The 13,374-nt window shown below is 53.1% G+C and overlaps 1 protein-coding gene across 3 annotated transcripts in view; it reads left to right on the plus strand.

Moving 5' to 3' along the window:
* Positions 1 to 13,374, plus strand: part of LRP1 (LDL receptor related protein 1) — a 178,611-nt gene that overhangs the window by 20,952 nt on the left and 144,285 nt on the right. Inside the window, exon 1 of one of the 3 annotated variants that reach the window (XM_075121482.1) lies at positions 5,485 to 5,563. The exons of the other annotated variants lie outside the window; for them this stretch is intronic. Within the exon in view, the coding sequence (XP_074977583.1) occupies positions 5,500 to 5,563 (64 nt within the window). The 5' untranslated portion in view covers positions 5,485 to 5,499. Of the gene's footprint in view, positions 1 to 5,484; positions 5,564 to 13,374 lie in introns of those variants that run through there. 3 annotated transcript variants of the gene reach the window in all.

Genomic DNA, 13,374 nt, shown 5'->3' on the forward strand with positions numbered 1-13,374 from the left:
GACATTTTCCTGGGAAAACGATACGGAATATCTTGCCGCCTCTCCTCCGGGTTTGGGTGCTGGCTGGCTGCCGTGGCTCCTGGGGGGGCGGGCGGGTGGGTGAGTGAATTTCTCTCGGCGGCCAGTTGTGCTTCAAGCCCCGCAGGGCAGCAGTATCCTCCCTGGGGTGTAGGGTAGGTACGGATTACAGCAGACCCTGCCTGGTTTCATTACGGTTGCACCTAGAGGCTCTGTTTGGCCAGGCCCAGCCACGTGGGCGGAGACGGTCCCTGCCCCAAAGGCCTTACAGTCTGAACCGGCAAAGAGTGGGAGAACAGGAGGTTGCCTCCCTTCTTACGGTGTGTTGAGTGGAGCGTTAGCCCAGGTTCTTACCCGTCCTTTGGTCCACACCCAACAACATCTTGCCCCGTGCTTTCAACCCGGGCTTGCTGGCTCAGCTGTGGGGTGGGTTAGAGCTCGGGTGCTGATTTCACAGGGCTGGTGCCCTGTCCACTTTGCAGCAAGGGCCCAGGCTAAATTGCCCCAGTTCTCCCTACAGTCCCGTCCCGTTCCCCCCCTCCTGCCCCCTTGTGCCCAGGAGGATGGGCAAACTGGCCTGCCACCCACTGGGAAAGGATCCCAGAGCGGCTCAGCCTCGTGTGGACTCAGACCCGTGGGATGTGCCCCCTCCCCTGAAGTTCTAGCAGGACGAGCGAGGGCATGGTAACTTGGCAGGGCTGCATAGCAGGGCAGCGCACACTTGGGTGCCCATCTCCTGAGCTAACTCTGCAATGAAGGACAGCTGGGAAACTGAGTCATGGAGCAGTGACTTCCCGAGGAAAACCGTGGCAGGTATATACCCAGATCCCCTTAGTCCCAGGCCGGTGTCTTAGCCGCAAGACCAGCCAGCCTTTGCCCTCTCCAGGCTGGAGTGCCCACAGGAAGGTTTGAGTCCATCAGAGTTCGGTCTGCAGTGCATGTGGTCCCTTCCTCTGACCTCTGCATGTCAGGCTGCGTGGGGCTGGCTTTGGAGGCGCCGTGGAGTGACTCTGCCGTAGGCGCAGCTGATGGGGCACCAGCTCTGCCAGCAGAAACAACCAGCCCCGGCACTGGGCCAGGGAGTCTGGGGCATGGAATTACGTTTCTTCTGACTCCATTTCGGGGCTCTGGCTGGCTCTTGGTCCATGCCGGTCTGTGCTGGGCAGTTCTGGCACCGCGGCCCGGTCACGGGCACCAGACCTTGTGTCTGAGATCTTAATGTTCCTTCTACGGTCACCGGCTGATGCTGCTTTCAGATACGGGGTCTGTTAAACTGGAATAAGCTTTGTGCATTAAACTGTGCGCCCAGGCACTCCAAATTTAATCCAGATTAATTGGCGGTGTTAGTTTGAAGTGGATTGTCTAAACCGCTTTAAACCCGGGTGTGGACGCTCTCCCTTGGAATTAGCGGCCTGAATCCAGGTTAGCTGAATGCAGATCAGACACACGCACGACCCTGTGAGGGGGCTGGATTCAGAAGCTTGGCAGCATTGTTACTGATTAGCGTAACGGTAGCACAGAGATGGCCGCCTTGTTGTGCTCGGGGTGATGCTGCAGCGCCCGATGCACCAGGATCCCAGTCGCTATTGCAGACTCGGTCACGACCGCAAGTGGTAACCCCACAAAGCACTCCAGGCTCCGGCTAGTTGGGAGTCCCACATGTCCTGAGTCTGCCCCTCTTGCAGGGCCGCTGCTCTGTCCCCGAGGAGTTTGTACTCTGCAAAGGATGAAGGTGTGCTCGACGCCTGCGGCTGGCTGGGGGCTGGCTGGGAGATCAGTGTTAGGCCTTGGTGGCAGGGTGGTGCGGGGGTGGATCCCGGGGAGAGCAGCCAAAAGAGCGATGCTCGGAGGACAACGCATCCCTCTGTGAATTCCACAGCAGCATCTTGTGCCCCGGGCTGTTGGCTCCAGCCTCGCTCGCTGTTTGCTTTGGAGATGGTTTGCTGCAGGCCTTAGAGGGTGATATTTCGCACACGTGCAGATGAGGAGGGTTCATTCTGCCTGCTCCTGGTCCAGCGCGTAGGGGACTGGCCGGGAGTCAGGACACCTGGGTTCTGTTCCCAGCTCCACTGGTGACCTTGGGCGAGTCACTTCCATGCCCCATGCCTCGGTTTCCTCTGCCTCCCCTTGTCTATCGGACTGGCACGGGCTAATAGTGAGTCTGTTCAGCACCCGGCTTTGCTCACGGAGCTGTAAGCTTTGCTTTGCGTTTGGTGACATCGCCCGCCCGCCCTCCCCGGGGCTGCACGAGACGAGTTGTCTTGCCCCTCTGCACCTGCAAGGACCCTTTTTTTTTTTGAAAAAAACAAACCAAAACCAAACCTCCTTTTCCCACGGGCAGTGGGTCCACAAGGACGGCCGGGCTGGTGGTTACGGCGCCGTACTGTGGCAAGCGGGCGCGGGGTCAGTTCTGAGCTCGGCCACCAAAGGTTCCTGGTTTCATCTTGGACGAATCACCTGGGGCCAGATGTCTAAGTGCCCCGATGTGCAGCCAACGGGCCAAGCCCCATAAAAGTGCCATGTGTGGACCTGGGAGGTCTTTGGGCTTACGAGTTTTCCCTTGGTTTCCTTTGCCAAAGTCCCTCCTCCCAGGTTTGTTTTTGTTTTTGCCGTGTGTCATTTGTTGGTGTGGCCTCCCCCCCCCAGAGCTGGCCGCATTCAGGGGAGCTCTCTGTAAAACCCCCCCCGTTGGAGGGCGGGTGGTGAAAGGTGCTGGAGAGGTTTTTAACACCCTCAATATGCAGAAGAGGATTGGCCGTTTCCATGGATACGAGAACATCTGGAGTTGTTCTCATTGATGCCAGAGGCGACGCGTTACTGTTGATATGGGGGGGGGTCCAATTGAAAGGTTCGGGTGGGGGCACGTGACCGCCCCACGTGTCATCTCTGGACCTAGAACAGAGGTTAGCAAACTGGGTAGAAGCTTGTGCTAAATGGGAGGGGGGAGTTGACCCCCTGTGGGCCCCCCTCTCACCCCATGCATCGCCTCCGGTTGGCACTAATGTAAATTTGGGAAGGGCTGTTCAACCTCATTCTTGGGGGGCTTAAGCCAGTGTCGAGTTAAAGGAAATTAGAAGGAAACCTGGTGTGGAGGCAGCTTATCCGCATGTGCCTAATCGAGGGCTCCTTGCCACTTCCACCCAGGCAAACGGAGGCTGGAGAGAGGACACAGGCCCCGCCGGACCATGGCTCTGATTGGGTCCGGCAATGCCGGTGTTCGTGGTGCGGGAACTCCTGAGCCAGTTTTCCCTTTGAACAGAAGCAGGAGGCCTTGAGAGAGGTCTGTGGCTTGCGGGGGGGGGGCGCGGGCCATGGATGTTTTGGCCGGGGCGGAGGCAGAGGGAACGCAGCGCGCTGTTATCTTGGAGCAGAACACAAGCCTTTTTCCTTGGCTTTTCAAGGAGGGAGGGAAGTTCCCCGGGTGAAGAAGAGGACGGGTCCTAGAGGGGCACATGGGTGTGGGGTGGGGGTGCCCGGCTGGAAAGCTGCAGTGGCCTCAAATGGAGCCTGCAACCGCAGGGTAAGAAAATCTGAAACTGCTCAACTTGCCAAGAGTTGCTCATTGCTGCTGGCCGCGAGCCATCAGCACTCCCCTCCCCCTGATCGAGGGTACAACGACGAGCAGGTAGGAGGGCTGCGCCCCTTTGATTTCTGATGGGGAGACTTAGATGCCAGCTGAGCAGGTGGGTGTGGGTAGGGTCCTGGAATAGACTCGGGAGACGTACCTCTGCCACTGACTTCCTGCGTGACCTTGGGCAAGTCGCTTCCCGACTCCGTGTCTCAGTTTCCCCTGGCGTCCTTGTGTGTCAGGCTTCTAGTTAGCTCATCAGGTCTTTTGCGGGCGGGACTGTCTCTTGCCGCATGTGTACATCCAGCGCCGAATCCGATCCCAGGTTGGGTTGTAGTCTGTGTTTTAATACAGCTAGCCTCAGGCAACTGGCACATTGCCCATGTATGTGTAATCTATTTGTGTGCGTGTATATATCTAGTATCCAAGCACAGAGGTCGGCTGCTACGGTTTTGTCACATTGGGGCCATGCGTAGTGTGTGTGCCCACATCACATGATTGTAGCGGCCCGGCTCCACGCTGGGCTACCGCTGGAATGGGTCCCCCAGAGCCCCTGCAGACATCAGGGTGAATCACCCCGCAGCCTGTCCTTTTGCTCTCCACCTGACGCTGGAGACCGCACGGCGTTTTCTTTTTCAGAACCAAACGAACCCGGGGCCTCGTATTTAACGTGTTTGTGGCTCCAGCCCCGTCCCCTGTCGTCCTTCCCAGTGACTGAATTTCCGGCCAGGGAGGCTGGCTTAGCTCAGATCCCCCAACTCCCATCGGCCACACAGGGTCTTAGATGAGCTCAAGGTGCCACCTGCCTAACACGGCCGCCTGCTACCTGCGACTGCAGGGGCAGCGTTGAAATAGCCACGGGGCTGTTGCATGTTTTCTTGCTGTGGTTTGCTCCCCACTTAGGGTGTGATTTGGGGTAGGAGGGGCTAGTTGCTACGCTTAGCGGCGTGACCATTTTTTCCCTGGAAGGTAAATTATTTTGCATTTTGCTATATAACACGTCGCTTGGTCTGGATATTGGTGCACGTCCCATTCTTGGTTCTAAGGGTTTGTCTCGGTGAAAGTGACGTTGTATTAGTCTCTATACTCCGCTCTTATCTGGTGCTTGACAAAGGAGGTCAGTATCCTTCTCCCCATTTGAAAAAGAGGGAAACTGAGGCACGGAGCAGGGCTGTGACTGGCCCGCTGTCACCCAGACGGGGGTAGAACCCGGTTCTCCCGAGCCCCTGTCCAGTGCTCCACCCACCAGACACGCTGTCTCAGTTGGCTTTCAAATGAAAAGACGGCGAAGTCCCAGCCATGTGCGACGGCACCTCTCCGTGGCCACTCGGTCAGCCCCTTACGGAAAACCCCCTTTCGTCCCTTGATCGCTTCCATCTCTTGAAGAGGTGTCTCTTGTAAGGAGCTTGGAAGGTCAAAGGGTGGAAAGCAAGTTCCAGGGGCTGAGCCTTTCCGGAGCCCGCTCCCCCAGCACTGGCTGCCCCTTCTCTTCAGTGCTGAAAATCTGGATCTGGGGGAGGTAAGAGGATTTTTCAGCAAAGTTCCTTCCAGCGTCTCTCTGCAGGGGGCACAGAGGATGAGTTACAGAGCAAGAGTTCTCCTCTTAAAATGCCAGCATAAGCCGACCACTGGCCCGGACAGTCGCAGTGGGAGCTGCCAGATTCGCTCCTTGGACATCTGGCCCTTTGTTTTACTTCCTCTGTGGGATGCAAGTCTGATGCTTGTCTGATGGTTTGGCCCCAGTGCTAGGCCTTGAGCCCTTGAGAATCTTTCCTGTCGAGGGCTGTGGAGTGTGTAGGGCACCGGCAAAGTGGATCCACTGAGTAATTTAGGGCTTGTCTACACAGGGCTGGGATGGGGGGAGCTTTCCCGTAGGGAGATGCTTTTCCGGGAGAATTATTCTGAGCACGCTGATGATTCTGGAACAAAAGCGGAGTCGAGTGTGCACACGGGAGCCGCGGGGCCGTCACTATTCCGGTGAGTTTCCCCGTGTAGACAAACCCTGCTTTGCAAGCCAGACAGGTTGAGTGGAATAACTAATTGCACCGATAGCCCTGGCCTCCTTCCAGGCCTTTAAGCTGTTTGGTTTATCAGCGTCCGTCCAGGCCGTAGTAATTTCACATCCGCGCCCAACCGCTCCCCGTAACCAGATTCCCTCCCAATTGGCAATACCAGCTTAGCGGTCTGATTGCTCACCCTCGAGCCCTGCTCTGTGACTCAGACATCCAGATGAAATGCCTATTAATCCCTAATGTAAAATTGCTTTATTGCCCAATGCAGGCCCGGTTTCTGGAGGAGCCTTCGTCTCTCCGCTTCAGCCATAAAATAACAGCATCCCCGCGCAGTAAAGCACATCCGGGCAGAGCTTTAACTGCTGATGTGATAAACGCAGTTGCCTATTGCAGCAATAAATAACTCCACAGACCTGTCAGATCAGGGCTGAGACGAGCCAGGCCGTGCTGTCCGGCTCTGCCCGGGTCTCCGAGCTCGGCTGCTGCTTTATGGCAGCAATAGACTGCAGAGTTAGGGGGGAGGCCCCATCCCGGACACAGTAGGACCTTGTGGCTTCTTTGCTGGTGTTAAATAATCAGGGAATTGGCTTGGGAGAAATTTTGCAGGAACCGGTGTGGCAATTGCCTGCTTCTGTGTCTGTCTCTACCATGGGCCTGCTGGACAAGTTTCGTCCCTGCTCCATGCCTCAGTTTCCCTTCCATCCCCTTTGACTGCTTGGATTGTAAACTCAGTGGGGCCACTAGGCGCTCCTGTAAGGCACCTAATGCTGCAGAAAAAGGAGAAAAAGGAGTGCTACCAAGCCTTGCCTTGTAGTAGCCCTTTGGGTCACGGCGATTACTCGCCCTGGTACTAAAAGCTTGTTTATAATCATGAGCCCCTAGGGCTGGGGAGTTTCTTTGCTCTGGTCATTGCTGGCCTTTCGAGGGATAAAATCCAGGTTTATTTCTAAGCATTTTTGTAAAGTGCTATCGATTTAAAAAATTTTTTTTTTCCACGGTTGCATAGAATTAGAGGGTATCAGCCAATGGAGGGGAATCCGTCAGTAATTATTTAAGGACATGGAGATTCAAAAAGTTAAAGCTTTGTAAGTGTCACAACACCCACCCAGGTCAGAGCAGGCAAAGTAAATATCCTGAAATCAAACCTCAGTCAGTTCCCAGGCCCCATTCTCCTTCCTTTGCCTGCCTGTAAATTCCAATGATTCTAGCCGGAAATACTTTTCCCTTGGCTTGTGTGTGTTCAGTGAAATCGACGTTGACTGGTGTGGGCTGGTTAAAAATCGAACCCCTCCAGCCCTGGTCCCAGAGCTGGGCTAAACAGGCTTGGAGGGGAAGCTGTCAGTATGAATTGTTTTTGTGTTAAAAGCCTTGCTCTCTTTTTTGCAAAGAGCGGTTTCCGGTCACTGTGCCAGGAATGGCAATGTGGGCTCGCTCCGAATGTTCGGAGCATTGGTGCTCAGGAAAGACAGCCAAGAGTTTCTTCCTCTCCTGATAAAAGGGAGCCTGGTTGTAGCAAGTTCTTCTGAATGGAGCATTATCCCCATGCAAATCCAGGGAGGGGAAGAGATCTAAACCTGGATACTCGAATGCACGCTGGGCCCAATCCAGGAAAGCACATGCCTAAAGTTAAGCACATGCCTACGTGTTTTCCCAGCCCCTGGCCTCTGTAACCTGATGCCTGCGAGCGAATTTAAAATAAATCCTCCCTCCCCACCCAGTTTTTGCAGGTCTGTTATATTTTCTTGCCCAGATGTTGTGTATGAAGGTAGCTCCTGTATGCCCCTCCTGAGACTGGATCCCCCTTGCGCTCAGCACTGTACATACACACAGGCTGGGTGTACCCTGGGGAAGGTGGGTCCTGTTATCATGTTTAACTAACATGATTTTGCCCTTAGCGTGGGTGACGATGGTTGTGTTTAGAACATCTTTGCTGGGCATGGCTCCCCTGGAGGTCACTGTGATCTGGGACTCTTAGCCCTTGTCCTTCTCCTAGTGCTTTTCATGCAAGGATCTCCAAGTGGAACCAAGCTTCCTGGTTCCCAGCCCTCTTTGCTTGTAGTCCTTAGACGCCACTCCCTGGGAATAGAACCCGAGACCCCAGACTCTCCCACCGCTATGTGCCAGATCCCCCTCTTAAATGCGTGGGAGGGGAGAGGAAAGAAAAAATAAGAGGGGGAAAGGTAGAGGCAGAGAGCGTGGAGGATGCCACTGTATCCTCTTCTGTTACAAGAGTCCAACTGCTGCTTAATTACCGAGCCCGTTACAGATAAAAAACGCCGGGAACGTTTTTAAATTTAAATTGCAAAAAAAAGCTGTTTTAAAAAAAGAGCAGGATCTCTTCTTGAATCCCCCTCAGCCCTTCCCTGGCTGTCACCTCTTTCTTTCCCTGGGGGCTGAGGAGAGACCCCGCTAGAGTGGAAATATCCTTCCAGCTTTGTTGGCATCCGGTTTTAAAATGCAAGTCTGACTTTTATCCTAAGGCGGTTCCCCCACCCAACATGAGAGCAGAGGCGGGGAAGGGGCTGGGTCTGCAGAAGGAGGTGAAACCGGCTGGTTCCTCCCAGACTAGGTCCAGATCTCAGTCGGTGTTTAAATCACCTTCCCTTGGATCTGTTTGAATTGAGGCGACCAGGGATGCCTTGCGCTCATAGGGCGAAAGGGATCCTTAGAAGCCGCAATATGGCCCACCTGATGATCACTTTAGATAAGCTATTACCAGCAGGACAGTGGGGTGGGAGGAGGTATTGTTTCATGATCTCTGTGTGTATATAAAGTCTGCTGCAGTTTCCACGGTATACATCTGATGAAGTGAGCTGTAGCTCACGAAAGCTCATGCTCAAATAAATTGGTTAGTCTCTAAGGTGCTACAAGTCCTCCTTTTCTTTTTGCGAATATGATTCCACCTCTTCCCCTCGAATCGGGGATGGATGCTCTTGGGTCATCACCAGCATCTCCTGTTTGCTTTCTCTCTTCCGTTTCTCTTTTGCCCTTGTTCATAACGAAGTAGCGAAACCCCAAGTGGGTAGCAACCCGAGAATTCAGGCCCCCAAAGATGTTTGCTCCTCCTAGAGCAGGGGAGCTGGAAGTCAGGACTCGTGGGTTCCATTTGCGACTTTGCCAGATCCCTCTGTAGCGGGGTGGCCTGGGGCAAGTCCGCTCTAGTTGTCTGTGGAGTGGGGCGTGGCGTGTCTCTCCTGGGAATGTGGGGTGAGGGTGAGCTACAAATCTCATGGCAGAGTGTGTCCCCTGGGGCGGGGGGAGATGCAGGGCTGGCAGCCCTGGAGGAACTGGTGCAGAACAGAGCAAGGGGCAGGGCCAGCCTTGGAGTATCCTTCCCAGGAGGTCCTGAGCTCTGTTCTTGATGGACGGACGTAGCGTGTTGTGATTTTATTCCCTGCAGTGGGGGATTCTGCCTTGGGGGGGGGCTCCTTCTGCCCCTGCCATGCCCTGGCTGCAGGGGTAGGGGCTGGACCGGAGGACCGCAGCGCCCACCGGGGAATGGCTGTGGGGGGTGGAGCCACTTAGGGTCTGGATCAGCTGTTCGCCTCTGGGGGCAGACTGGCTGCTCCTAGATGATAAAAAGGGACCCACTGGGGAGCTGGCTGGTGACTAAGCTGTTATGTGCCTCAGGCAGAGAACGGGTACGGGGTGCTTGTGGGTGGGGCAGTGTAAGGGTAGGAAATTAGTTAAGAGCTTTGGTCATGTGTCCAGCTGCCTTGAATTGGAGCATGGTGGTCGCGTCGCTCAGTGAATGTGGAGTTGATCCAGTGCAAGGAATGCTGGGTGTGTGTGCGCGCGGGCTGGGACCCCCATTGGGAGAGGCTTTGATATTTGTCTCTCCAGGTGTGGTCTGGTCTTTGGGGGGTGTGTGCATTGCTTTTATTGGGGTTAGCACCTCGGAGCCCCCATCATGGACCCAGGACCCCGTCGTGCCAGGGGCTGTACAAACAGAGTGACAGGACGACATATAAATCGGGGAGGACAGTGTGGAGGCAGTGTTGTCTCTGTGTGCCCGTCCCTTCCCCTAAAGAGGGGGAAACTGAGTCACAGAGTGGCGAGCCAGGTCACCCAGCAGGCCAGTGTCGGAGCTGGTGGAAGAATCCATGCCTACAAAGCCCTGTATCCTGCTGCCTCTCAGAGGAGCCTGCAAACGGCTCCTAAATAAGAGTGTCCATTTTAAAAATTGGAATGAAGCAAGACCCAGGTGTCCAGGGCTTGAGGATTGCGCTTTGCAGACCTGTTGCTGGCCACGCTGCAGGATGTAGGGCTTGGGGCGGGGGCAGGATGCTGGCGCGTCTTAGCGGGGAACTGGACCGCCTGACGGGGAACCTGTTGATCTGTGTAAATCCTGCCGAGGAGGAGACGCTGCTGCTTCCTACGGGGTTAGGGCGTGAGGCTGCTTCGGTCTTCAGCGATGCGGGGCAGGGTAGCACCAGCGAAGTGAGATCTGGGTCCCATCGCTCCGGGCGCTGCGCACACCAAGAGACAGACCTTGTCTCGCAGAGCTTCCAGCCCAAGGAGACAAGACGTAGGGTGAGAGGGGAGGAACTTGTTTGCCCCACTGGGCAGCTGGTTGAGCTGCTCCAAGCAGCTCTCTTCCCCAGCCAGAACATTTGGGAAGAGGTAGGAAGGCCACTTCCTCATGCAGCATTGCCGTCAGTGGCAGATGAGGATTTGCTCGTTGCTGCCGAGGACGCAGAAGGCCCAGAGATATCCGCCGAACCTTTCAACCCCTTCGTCCTGCAATTCCTGTTTCGTGGCAGGGCAAAGGCTAAACGTATGCCGGAGAGGGGACACTAACCAAGGCGTAGCTGTGTCCTTTTTGGGCCGCCAAAAATAAATGTTTTTCAAGACCTTGGCAGAGGCTCTGCCAGCCCTTGGTTTTAACTTCTTGCGATTCTCTGTGGTGGATTTAACAAAAAATAAACTTAAAAACTGGGCAGGGCCCAGAAAAGGCGGTCGGAGATTCTTGCCTGGTTTTCGTTTCTCATCTGGCGCGTTCAGCCGCGTCTCGCTGACCCACGCGTTTCTTAGGAACGGTGCGTCGTTTCTGCGGGAATATTTTTTTCCCTGCAAAGCCTTTTCTTTTCCCCAATATTTCGTTCTTTTTACGAGTTTTTGCCCTGTGGTTTATAGGCGGTGGGCTGACTTGAAAGGAGAAGGGGGAGGGAAAAAGTATGTATTTTAAAAGTCAATATTTAGTTTGTAATTGAAACAGCCCTTCCCCCTCAACTGAAATAAGCTACAAACAGCAAAAATGCCTGTGGCTTTTGCAAAGGAGAATGATTCGGAGTCGTAACAGCGCCTCATTCATGGGAATGGAAGCACCGCTCGAGCAGGGCTGGTCTGAATGTTCTAATCCAGGGGGCCAGATGCAAGAATTGCAAAAATGTTGCATTTGAAATGTGTTGAAATCTTATATTTAAAAGAAACAAAACAAGCCAAACCTTCCAAGCTGTGAGCTCAGAAAGTCGCCTGCAGGATTTAAAATCCCCGGCTAGCTTGCCTTGTTTTCCAAAGCAAACACTTTGACAAGTTTATGTTGGCGACTGGCTTGTAAATTTGGCATAATTTTTATGGAAATTTTAATACTGCTGAGGAAATAACTCAGTCCCTCCCAATTCCAGGCTTTGCCAACTGCTGTGATTTTTTTTTTTCTTATTGCAAGCCTCGTGATTTTTTTCCTTAAAAGCCCCAGCTCCTGGAGTCATTGGATTGAATCTCAGCTTTCGTTTTTTCAAAAATCAAGATGCTTGCCTTCATCGTTGCACAGAAAAGCTTGAAAATCTAAACCCTACAAGGTGAAAACCCAGAAGGTGAAATACTTCACCTGCCCAAAAAGACCCTTTTCATTTTTAAAAGAAGAAAAAATCTCATTTTTAAGCCACCCATATGGGGGTTTGGCCTGACTCATACTTCTTGAATGCTTGGGATTGGCGGTGTCAGAGGTATCAGATCTCTGGCAAAGTAAATCAAAGCTCCCTCATTTGAAACCAGGGCTAGGTTTAATACTCTGAAACGTGCCGCCCCGGCCGGAGACTGAAGCATGTAGAATTTCAGGCTGAAAGGTGATTTTGTTGGGTGACATTTTAAACGGTGGGAGAGAGGGACAGGGTCAAATCGGGTTAGGAACGCAAATGCTCTTATAACCTTAAAGCATTTAAACATGCCGTAAAGTGCCTGGTGGAATTGGGAGATTATAACCTTAGTTAGGGCTTGTTACTGCAAACACGCACATGCTTAATTCTGAGCACAGAGTGGTGCTGTTGAAGTCAGCAAGACAAACCTGTGGTCACAGCGCAGAGCTCAGGAGCAGCGCTGCAAAAATAATGCAGGGAAGGGGCGAAATCCAGGTTGTTTTTCCCCCCCCGCAAGGATAAAGTCTTGAGTTTTCTGGAGTTTGTTATAAACAGTGAAAGAATATTTAAAACTGATCCTGGGAAATACTTGGAGGCCTTTCCCAAAGGGCTCCTGGCACTCGAGTTCCAAAATAACCTGAAGAAGGGCTTGGTGGAGCTCGAAAGCTTGTCTCTTTCACCAAGAGAAGTTGGCTCCATAGCAAAAGAGCTCAGCTCACCTCACCCACTTTGTCTCTCTCGTGTCCTGGGACCAACATGGCTGCAATAATGCTGCAAACCAAAAATAGCATTCGGCAGCGAAGAATCTGCACTGAATTGGAGACTGGCTGTTGGGTTTGAGTGGCGGGGGAGGGAAAGCAATCGAACAAAAACCGGGTGGATGCGATTTGGGCCCTTCTCAATTGATCTGTGACTTCCTCTGAGCTTCGGTGTTCCTTAAAGCGTCTCCGTGCTTGCTGGCGTGCCTGCTGGAACGTGACCAAAATAACGTGCTTTGCCCTTAACATTACGGTCACATTCTGCTCAGTGTGAAACCTGGCTGGGCGGAAAGCACCAATAACATTATGTTTAAATAAATAAAAAAAAAAGCCAAAATTGCTTAGCTCTGCCTTCCCACTTCCCCAGTGATATGTTAATATTGCATCAAACCTTTCTTCCCGCCCCGCCCCGCCCCCGCTCGCCTGCCGAAGAGACCTTAAATACTTTCTCTTGAACCTCTCTAGAGCTTGGAAGTATTACATTTTAGGATTTTCAATACGAATGCATGAAGGCGGACAGTTTGTGAGAGCGTGCCGACAGATGGCTGAACCAAAGAAAACAGCCACTTTTCTCCCGTAGCAGCGGAATTCTGGATAAAACTGAAATGATCAGGCTGGAAAACAGAGCGAGAGATGAGGAGAAAGTGTATCTTTCCCCGTGGTTCTGAAAGGCATTGTTCTGAAAGGCAGGTAGCTTGAGGGAATAGATTCGTAGGTATCTATTTTAAAGGCCCAGTGAGAGCCTTTTGGGATCATCTGATCTCCCCCCCCCCCCCCCCCCCCCGCAAAAAACAGAGCAGAGAATTTCCATTCAGATTGACCACGTTTCTCAAGCTACCCGCCCCAGGAGTGAATGCAGAGCGAGCTGCTTGTCCCTGGGTATGCGGTGGAGATAAGTGGTTTTTGACTGGCTTCCAAAGCGCTGGATCATGTGCCCTAGTGCAAACAGAGGGAAAAAACCAACAACCCAACCAAACCCCATAAGGAATGTGGAGTCGATTCATTTTTTTTTTTCTTTCCCCTAAGAACATCTGTTTTGCAAATCATGCTCATTCCAGTCAATATTTATTGCCAGTGCTGTTTCCTTTGCAAAGTTAAAACCAGCTACCTCCCCCAAAGAGGAAGAGTCCAAGCAGGATTTAGTAAGAAAGCAAGACTCG

This window comes from Caretta caretta, chromosome 20 (assembly GCF_965140235.1).
Source record: "Caretta caretta isolate rCarCar2 chromosome 20, rCarCar1.hap1, whole genome shotgun sequence".
Lineage (NCBI taxonomy): Eukaryota > Metazoa > Chordata > Testudines > Cheloniidae > Caretta > Caretta caretta.